Consider the following 9,982-nt stretch of genomic DNA (forward strand, 5'->3'; position numbering starts at 1 on the left):
GGGAGTGGGCAGGCCCAGGCAGGACTGGCTGGGGCTTCACGCTGCGACCACCTCCGTGCCTCTGACAAACACTTCACTGGATAATCTCACAGCAGAGACTCTCGGGGGGAAAGCATCAGGGCACAGGCCAAGCAGTTTCTCCATGGATGCATGCAGCTGCATCACTGAAGGTTACGTGAAAATCTGCTCACTGACTAACAATATTTACCAGACTTAACCATGCTGTTTACATTATGATTAGAAAGACAATTACAAATTCATGTATGCAATTCAATACTCTGCCTCTAAATATATGAATATAAATAATAATAATAAAAGAAAAAAAAATCAGAATTGGGAAAACAATTCTTTATTATTACAATTATTAACATAAGATGTATATAAGGGCAGGGGAAAAAACATTGGTATCAATTTCAACTGACCCTATTACAACAGTGGGCTTCTTACAGAAGTAATAAGAGAAGTCACATTTTTTTTATTGACAGAAAAACTGACAATATTCAAATGTGGAAAAATCAATTTTCAGCACAAGTAGTCCAATGTTAGGAGGTTTCCATCTTGTATCCGTGTTTTTCTAGCTCCGCTCTAAAAGAAGGGGGGGAAAAAATTCAATTAGAATTTTTCAATCAAAATTTTTGTTTTAGTTTCTTAATGTCTATAGTTATTATATATATATATATATATATATATATATATATATATATTATACACACACACACAGACAAGTATACTAAATGGCTGTATTTACTGCAGTCATGTTCTCACACACCGAAAAGTTCATAAATGTGGTTTGAGGCCACCATGAGTGTTGGTTAGCCATTGGACTATGAGATCCCTTAGGGACAGATTTCTTCTAAACGAGTTTAACCACACAAAATTCTTTTTGAAAAAAAAAATGTGGGTTTCACATGGACTCGGGTAGATTCTGACTAAGGCGCTAGGACAACGCAAAGTAATATGTATGTCTAACAGCATTCATTTTGGTGAATTTAGATTAGGCTAGTACACTCCATATTTAGTATTTAACCATCTACAATTAAAAAGTGCCACAAGGTCTTCTCTACTTCAAATGTATAATTACACAAAAATGTGAAGCCTACCTCAGCTGATTAGAAAAGTCATCCTCTACGTTGTCATCATCCCAGTTATCTTCCCAAACATGAGCGTCCTCATCTTCATCCAGGCCTGTCCAGTCTGGGAATGACACAATAGTTCAATGAAGCTGATGATCCAACTATGGGCTTTCTGAGGTGCTAAAAATGCTAGCTGCTAATAATGCTTAATAGTAATATTGTAGTTTATTTACGTCCGTGGACCAAGGAGCGCTAAAATACTTAATAAGAATTAATGCATATTACATTCGTTATTTCATTCACGTCTTTTCTTTTCAATCGCGACAACCCTCCATTTATTGAATAAAGTCTGGAATGCTCTGTCGGTTAGCTTAGCAATGCTAGCTGAGTCACTGTCGTGTTGTTTGTGTTTATTTACCCGTGAACTGACCAAAGAGCGCATTTCTAACCTAATCAACAAACATTTTCTGTTCACTCACCCTCTGCTGGGAATTCTTCAAATTCATCATCCTCCTCCAACAGTCCCAAATCCACTGTTTGTTTCTTCTCTGACATGTCTCTCTAGTCGCTACTGATCCAGCGGTTCAAATGATGTGGGCACTGCGCATGAGCGAAACTGTGACTGGGCCTACACGTGGCTCTTTGACATGCATCAGGCTTCATTTGCCTTTATTATGTGCACTAGCCTAGATGTTTGAAGTGTTTATTCATGAAGGCTCTGCATAATGAATGTGGCTGAATAGACTATATTGCTAATTCTCGAAATTATTCTACATAAATTTAGTATAATAAATTTATTTATTATTTTACATTATTTATTGGGCTTATTTATAATTGTGTGTGTGTGTGTGTGTGTGTGTGTGTGTGTGTGTGTGTGTGTGTGTGTGTGTGTGTGTGTGTGTTTGTGTGTGTGTATGTGTGTGTGTGTGTTTGTGTGTGTGTGCGCTAGGAAATGTGAATATGGCTGTATAGGCCATATTATATAACTCTAAATAATAATAATGTAATAATATATATATATATATATATATATATATATATATATATATATATATATATATATATATATATATATATATATATATATATAGACATTCTGCATGAAAATGAGTAGAAATTCTTCCAATGAAGGTAAATCCAAAAAAAAAAAAAAAAAACCTATAAGAGCCCCAGGCAAGACCATTGTATAGTCTAGATAAATGACAGCACATACAACCACAAAACCACACATGCCACAATGAAAATAGTCCTGCAGCTCCAATTTGCTGACAGCCGGCGAAAACTTCAGCCAGTATCCTACTTGCTTATTCTGCTTTGAAATTATTCTGTAATCATCCAAACTCCAAATATAAGTCGACAGCAAATGGAAGCAATTTAGATGATGACGGTGTGCTCATTTTTGCTGACAAATCCAGCGTATGCAGTAAAACAACAGACATTCCGGACACAGAGATGAGGAGAATCCCATTTTGATTCTAGATTTACACCAGTGCCAGAAAGATGGTAAATTACTAACAGAAATAATTGCACAAATCTCTTATGAGCTCTTGGGATAAAGTGGAAGGATCATTCAAGTCTGTCCCAGGTAAGGGCCTGGGAATCTCTCACAGTGTCCGTGGAGCATACCTGAGACTGCAGTTACACTGTGGCGCCTGGAGTCTCAGGAGATGGGGAGGGGGGCTGCCCACACTGACTCGCAGCCTTTCTTCGTATGTGAGAATGCCTTTCATTGGCCCCTCCAGGACAGTATCGCAACTGAGTCCTCATAGAGGCTCCAACCCTGCCCGGCCAGTCTGGCAGTCTGGCTTCCACCGGTCCTTATCGGGACTGAGATCACAATATGGCCTGAGGGGTGCTAGGACGAGCAGCGGGGACAGGAGGGTTTTATAAGGACGGAGGCCGTCATCACCCCCAGCATCTGACTGATCACTGACTCAGATTAATGACACGACTCTCCCTCTGCCAATGAAAGTGATAACACACCAGAACACAGGCCTGTCTACCTGTCCAAGTGCCCTTGATGAGATAATCGCCCCTCTCATTCAACATAAATAGAAGAATGCCAAATAAGTCAGCGAATACTTCACTGTGAAGACCGACTGTTGGCGCAGAAGTGCATGTGCTATATATGAACTTCATTTCTTGGTGTATTTTTGTGAATTGCAATTAAATCGCTATTTTGCATATAGGGAGTATTGACCCTGACATCTTGTGGATAGTGATTATAATCATAAAGAATAGAAAAGTTTAATAATCCACTAAAGGAAAACTTGTCAGGTTTGCTTTTTGGAAATCTTTGTGTGTAGTGATATGGTTCCTGAAAATCTGTCAAGTACATCAAATCCCACTCAGTCATCAAGTCGGAGCTCTGTTTCATGTGGTTTTAATGGTATTAATGATATATAGATTAAATCAATAACAAAATGAATGGGTCAAAATGTGTGACAACATAAATGTTTATATGTACATTTGAGAAAAATAAATATATAAAATTAAATAAACAGTGTTTTTTCCAACCCATCTTTGTAGCTATCTAATTCAACTGTCTGTCAATAGGAATTTTACTCTCAGATTTTTCATCTGTCTTTCTTGAAAAGGCCTGTCAGCTGGAGCTTGAGGTACAGTTTGCCAACAGCCTAATGACCCTTTATGGCAATACAATCTGATGTCTGTCCCGGCCGGCACGGTAATCCTGTCCACCTTTGCGGCTTAGTTATGCTCAGGCTTAAGTTGCATATTTTGTATTTATCAGGATTTTGCTGATAAATGCTATCAGCAAGAGAGAAATGAAATATGGGAGGTCTTTCTCAAGTTGCAAGAACAGACAGTTATTTCAGTGGTGAACTGCTGGTGATGCATATATCCTGTTGTTTTTCTCTTATATTTATTACTTTAGAAATACATTTTTTTAATTTAAACTTCACCAAACTCGGGTCAACAGAAGACCCCCGGGAGGCATAGTTTTAAATGTGAAAAACTTTAGAAAAATTATAGCAAAGTCACATGCGAATGTGAAGTCTGCAAACAAATTGTCAAGCTACAATTTCATCAGGCCCTCTATCAAAGATGAAAAACATGGGCACAATTAGTTTTTTCATTCCACGTTCCACTTAATATGACAATAAACACTGGGCCTCAGCCCTGCTTTTCTCAATGAAGCATTATTATATTAATATATTAAGCATTAAATCAAATTTTGTCAACTCTATGATTTAAAGTCAGACTGTTGGTAATTTTGGTCTGACCTCACATTACAGTAGTTCATTGTGATTGGTCTCTCTCTCTCTCTCTCTCTGTCTCTCCCTCTCTCTCTCTCTCTCTCTCACTCAATGGAATGACATTCTCAAGTGAATGTCGCTCATCAAGGGGCTTACGGAGTAAGTGATAAAGTGTTCCACTCTAATACCTGCCCGCTTTTCATCTGTCATCTATAAAGAGGATTGGAAATGAAGCAACATTCTTCAGGATATAATGATCTAAAAAGCATACAAGAGGGATATTGTAAAACATAAATGATGAGGTGGGAAAATGTGTTTGGATCATAACTATGATCATTTCAAATATACATACTATAATATATATTAAATTGTTCGGCTTTGTCGTCCATCATTATTATGTTTAATTGTCAAACTCAACCAATATTGATTTAACCAGTGTTTTATATATACTCTTCTTTATTTCAGGTTGCACAATGCAATATGGAATCGAGTAAAACTCACCATGTGAGTATATAGGCCCGGAAATAACCCTGATTGGACTGATTGATAAATGAAGCTGTCCTTGTTTTTGAGCAAGGCCCCTTCAGCTCTGGACTTTGTCCAGGAAAACCTCTAACAGCTACTTATTAAGTAGTTAGACTCACAAGGCAGTGTGTGCACTGGTCACCTGGGTGTGTGTCTGCAGGTTCTGAGAACCCATTGGCCAGCTCTGGACTCTCAGTTGCAAATTGGTAAGATAACAGAGTGGGTATAATCCTCATTATTCTCCCTTGAGGTTTGGAGTAGCGTGTTTTTACAGCTTGCCAGGTTGTTTAGCGATATAATTATTAGCATTTCTTGTAAACATTCTGCATTACCTCCATTGAGTCTTTGTACCCTTGACCCACGCTTGACGCGCTCAAAGACAAGTCGCCATAAAGTAGAGGAGGCGTGAATGTTTTTGCAACTCTCTAGAAAATAAAATTACGGATGACGTATTAAGTAAGAGCGCATATTTCCAAGATAGCATGATTTGAACTGCAAGGAGCCTTTCGTAAAAGTTCACAAAAACATTCACTTGCTAGTACAGAGAGCAGTTAGCGGCTAATGACTGATTTGATCTAAATATGCAAGTGGTCACAAAAACACACCAAGCATAAAAGTCATTATTATTATTCATTGTTTGTTTTTCGGCTTTACTATAATTGATATTCATATTGAAATGATATTTTAACACTCTGATGTCTAAGATCCCCATATTAATATGGAAAGGCTGAAAATCTAATTAGCTGTTTGTTTATATGATATCTGGATACATTTTTGCCCCAAACCCATTTATGTTTGAGTACTCTGGCACCGCTTATGCAAGGATCATACATGTTAATTTAAAATATTGCATATTGAGCCATTAGAAAAATTATCTTGGTTCCTGAGCTGTTGACGAGTTGCGAGCTGCATTTACCCAATAAGACGTTTTATTTATTTATTTTTTTCTAACACAGAGAGTATTTAGCTTTTCTTGTGTGTCTGTAAGTTATAGTGCAAAATTCTACAGTATAGTCAAAGAAGAGGTTTGAACAGCTTGGCCAGTGACAAGCTTTTAAGGAGACCGGAGCACCATGGGTAGTCTACAGATGAAATACTAGGGCATGAAAGGGAAAGTAGTGATTTGTCATTAGGACTTTTCAAAGAGTAGTGATGCCAAGGGTCCAATTTATTTTTTTATACCCTGCCTTCTTCAGAACACACATCAAGTTCTTTGTGAGGAATAGAATGATATATTTTTTTTTCTCTTGTAACAGAGTTATATGGGAAGATCTTTGCTGGAAATTTAATACATCACATTTTGACATGTCTGAGAAACATAAAAAAAAAAAAATGTAACTGATTTTTAACAAGATTATTAATGACAAATAAATGAGGATCATCCACACTGCAGCTAAATACAGTGTCACCACTGAGTGCTTATGGCATTCTGTTCACACAGATTTTGGTCATTTACTTAAAAAATAGTAATAAATAAACACATGCTATAATTATAAGATCAAAACCAGCACTGGATAGTTTTGTTTACGTTTTAAAAATTACAATTTTAGATTTTATTACTATTAAGTAACTATATAAATATAAGATTAAGTCATGAATAATAACAATAATAATATAGAAATTCAAAAAAATAAAGGAGAACAGAAAACTGAATCTTGCAAACTCTTCAAAAATGTTTTAATAAGAGACAGTGCACATTTGAGGTAAACCTGCACTGTTAAAAATTTATTGTAATTTTACAGGAAATTCCTGGCAACTAATTGCCGTGAATTTACAGCAAGTAATATACAGGTAATATATTGTTTTTTTAATACAATAGAGTCCTGTATTTTTACAGCAGTGCTACTGTGATTAAAGTAGCATTATTACAGTAAAATGCTGTAATTTATTTTAATTTCCTGTATATTTACTGCAACTCAGTTGCCAGGAATTTCCTGTAATTTTACAGGAGACAATTACAATATTGTAATTCAAAATAATAAAATACTGCAATTTTCCATCTTCCAAAATTAAAACCAAAACAATGGCAACTTTTTATTATTTTTTTTTATTAACACACTATGCAACATCACATATAACAAACTTATTTTATCTTTTTTTTTTCATACAAATAAAATTACAATTTCACTGAAGAATCTAGCTCACTTCCAGACGTCCAGACAGTCTATCATCAGGGGGAACATGGTAATAAATAACAAAAGGTCCCAACCAGTCTTGAACTGGGGAAGCTGTGGGGTGTGGGTGGGCATCAATACTAGCCCATCAACTCAAAGCCCAGGAGTCTTCTTAATAAGGTGCAGACAGACGGGGGATCGCAGGCAGGTGCGATCCCCCGTCTCTTCACTGCTTTGCTGACATCTTGGAATCGATTCCACAAAAAGCTCTGAAAAAAAGAGAGTGAAAACAAGTTTTCATATCAGGTAATTATAAATACTGTGTAAAAAAAAAAACATAAGTAAACTTTCATTGTAGTAAAAAAATGACGTTGATGTATTTATTTAACATCAACACATTTAACAACATAACATTTAGAATTACATTGGCTTTTACATTGTTTTTCTTAAATATATAATGTCACTGTATGCACTGTAAATTGAATGTCGCTTTGGACAAAAGTGTCTACAAAATGGGTCATATGACGTTGCTAAAAAGAACATTATTTTGTGTATTTGCTGTAATGAAATGTTTAAGCGGTTTAAGGTTAAAAAAACACATTATTGTTTCTCCTCTACAGGTACTCCTCTCCTCGCCTTCTGAAACGTGTTGATTTTTACAAAGCTCATCGTTCTGAAAAGCGAAGTGTGCTCTGATTGACCAGCTATCCAATCTATCTATAATGTGACTGAAATGTTATGCCTCTTAACATACTTTGCCTTTCCGGCCGAAGCAACGAGACAAACATTTAAATATAATGTTTATTTCATTATAATGTCAAAACCCATTATAAATGTGATATAAACATGATTTCTAGTCGTATTCTCTTTTGGAAGGCCAAACAAAGTAGTTTCCCTTTTTAAAGAAACAGTGTTTAAGAGTGACGCTTCAATTCAAACGAACGAACAAACATATGAGAGCAATTTCAAAAGCATAAAGAGCTGTCTGTTCTGCTCTCTTTAGCTCTCGATCGACCTGGATGTTTTAGGCAATATTAAAATCTTGACGGGGACGTGTCCCGTATGAACGGTGCATATGGCCACCCTGTACAGATCTTCTTCATTCACCAAGAGCTTGTAACACTCCAAAGAGAAAGGAAAAAGTAAAATCACATCTAATGACTTGAACCCCCAAAATTTACTTAATGAAAATTGTAATGTTAAACTGCTGTCTGTCAGACTTCTCTGTGTTTACATAAATGTCTTGCAGGGCAATACCAACTCTATATTAGACACTTAATAGCATTAGCTTTGTCTCCATCCAGCTTTTTAATGCACATTTTAACATTTTGAAAACAAACAAAAAAATCCTGAATGGAAACGGTTCAAATTCACAGAAAATATTCTAATGTGAATAAAACTTTTTATGTGGATTGACTTGCTAATAAATGCAACATAAATGCACATTTGTTGCAACTCTATCGGCTGTTTTAAGTTGCCCCTTAAGTTTTGATCCCACATCGTTTCATGACTACTCTCCTGTCCATTTCCAATTTATATAAAAGAGCTGATGGAAATGCTCTCCAGTTATAGTGTTTCTTTGCCAAATTTCTACGAATGCGCTTAAAAGGTGCAAAGGAATTGGATGGAAACCTGTCTTTTGACATCAATGCATAGAGTATATCATAGAGTCTATTTTCTTTATAAGTGTGCAAACAGTTTTAACATACCTTTAGTGCTTGAGGCCTCTTTAGGATACTGTTAGTTAGACACGTAGACAGCGAAGGTCGCTGCACTCCATTCAGAAGGTTGTTGTGGGGCCCCATCACAGTTGTCCCTTCCAAAGACATCATCCATTTGTCTGCACTTAGTGCCTCTCCTGAAATGCATACACAATATGATAACTAAAAGAGCACTAGAACCCTTCACTACACATGCATGAGTGGCAGTATTGGCAGAATTGGCAAAAGTACCAATTTTATCAGGTGGGAGACAAAGTTATAGTATGGTTTTTCCTAATTTAGACTAGGCATTTTAAGGATGCAATAGGATTATGTTGAATTACAGCCTTTCCTTTCTTCTTTGACATATAACCATATGACAATTATTAACAGGGCTTAAAGCAAGCAAACATATGTTCCATCTAGCAGCCAGTGTGCAGCTGATCCTGCGGTGTGTCTACAGCTGTTCCCGCTCAGTCTTTTCCTTCTGCCTTGACCGTTCATGACCGTGGTACGGTTATGCCGCGTTTCCACCGACCCCACCTCATTTCAATAAGACGAAATATGATATCAAACACCACTGCCTCCTTTCGTTCTCATTTTAATTTGTTAAACATATTAATAGCCGCAGAAATGAAGTTCAAGGAAATGTGTAACGTTAGGCCTTCATAATATAAAACAAAATATTATACCAAACAGTACCCTATTGTTTCCTTTTTTTCATTTTAACATATTAAAAGATTAACTGAATAAAGACCAAAGATTACCTGTTCGGTTCACCCAAAACGAATTATATTTTATGCTTTACCACTAAAGAGACATCACAGCCAGCGGCAAATGTCAGAAGGTCTAGCCGAGTTGAGAGTGCTCCCGACGGATTAATGATCACTGAGCTCCCGCTGATCGCGTGGAGTTGACCGTCTCCGACATCAGCGAAACACATTTTTTAATAGACGCAGTCTTTATAAATAAACCGCATATTTGAGTTTTAAACAACTACATTCTCGCCTGAAATAGTTAAAACACTATACCTTTCATGGCACGATGACAGTAATATTTCAAAAATTATCAAAAGAAACGGCGGTTGAAATTACAATGCTGCATTGCCACTCCCGAAAGTTCAGTAACGTTACCTTTGAACAAGTACCTCGCGAGCAGGGACTTTCTGAGGGGCATTTTCTTTACCCATAACTTTATTTAGATCATGGAAGCTGCGGTGGAAGCACACCGAGTTCCAGCTCAAAGTCCATAGTTTCTGGGTAAAGTTCTTGCGATGTAAATCTGGATAGAGTATGAAGACGCGATTTTAACTAACTTCACCCTATTCCACTGAATTATACCAAATGAAACAA

The 9,982-nt window shown here is 36.6% G+C and overlaps 1 protein-coding gene across 1 annotated transcript; it reads right to left on the minus strand.

The window, feature by feature from the left end:
• Positions 1 to 333: 333 nt before the first annotated feature.
• sem1 (SEM1 26S proteasome subunit) lies at positions 334 to 1,709 on the minus strand. Its single transcript, XM_026231594.1, has 3 exons — positions 1,553 to 1,709; positions 1,101 to 1,194; positions 334 to 585 (listed from the first exon to the last, which is right to left on the minus strand). The coding sequence occupies exons 1-3, from the start codon at positions 1,626 to 1,628 to the stop codon at positions 543 to 545; spliced, it is 213 nt and encodes a 70-aa protein (XP_026087379.1). The 5' UTR covers positions 1,629 to 1,709; the 3' UTR covers positions 334 to 542.
• Positions 1,710 to 9,982: the final 8,273 nt, after the last annotated feature.

This window comes from Carassius auratus, chromosome 44 (genome assembly GCF_003368295.1).
Source record: "Carassius auratus strain Wakin chromosome 44, ASM336829v1, whole genome shotgun sequence".
Lineage (NCBI taxonomy): Eukaryota > Metazoa > Chordata > Actinopteri > Cypriniformes > Cyprinidae > Carassius > Carassius auratus.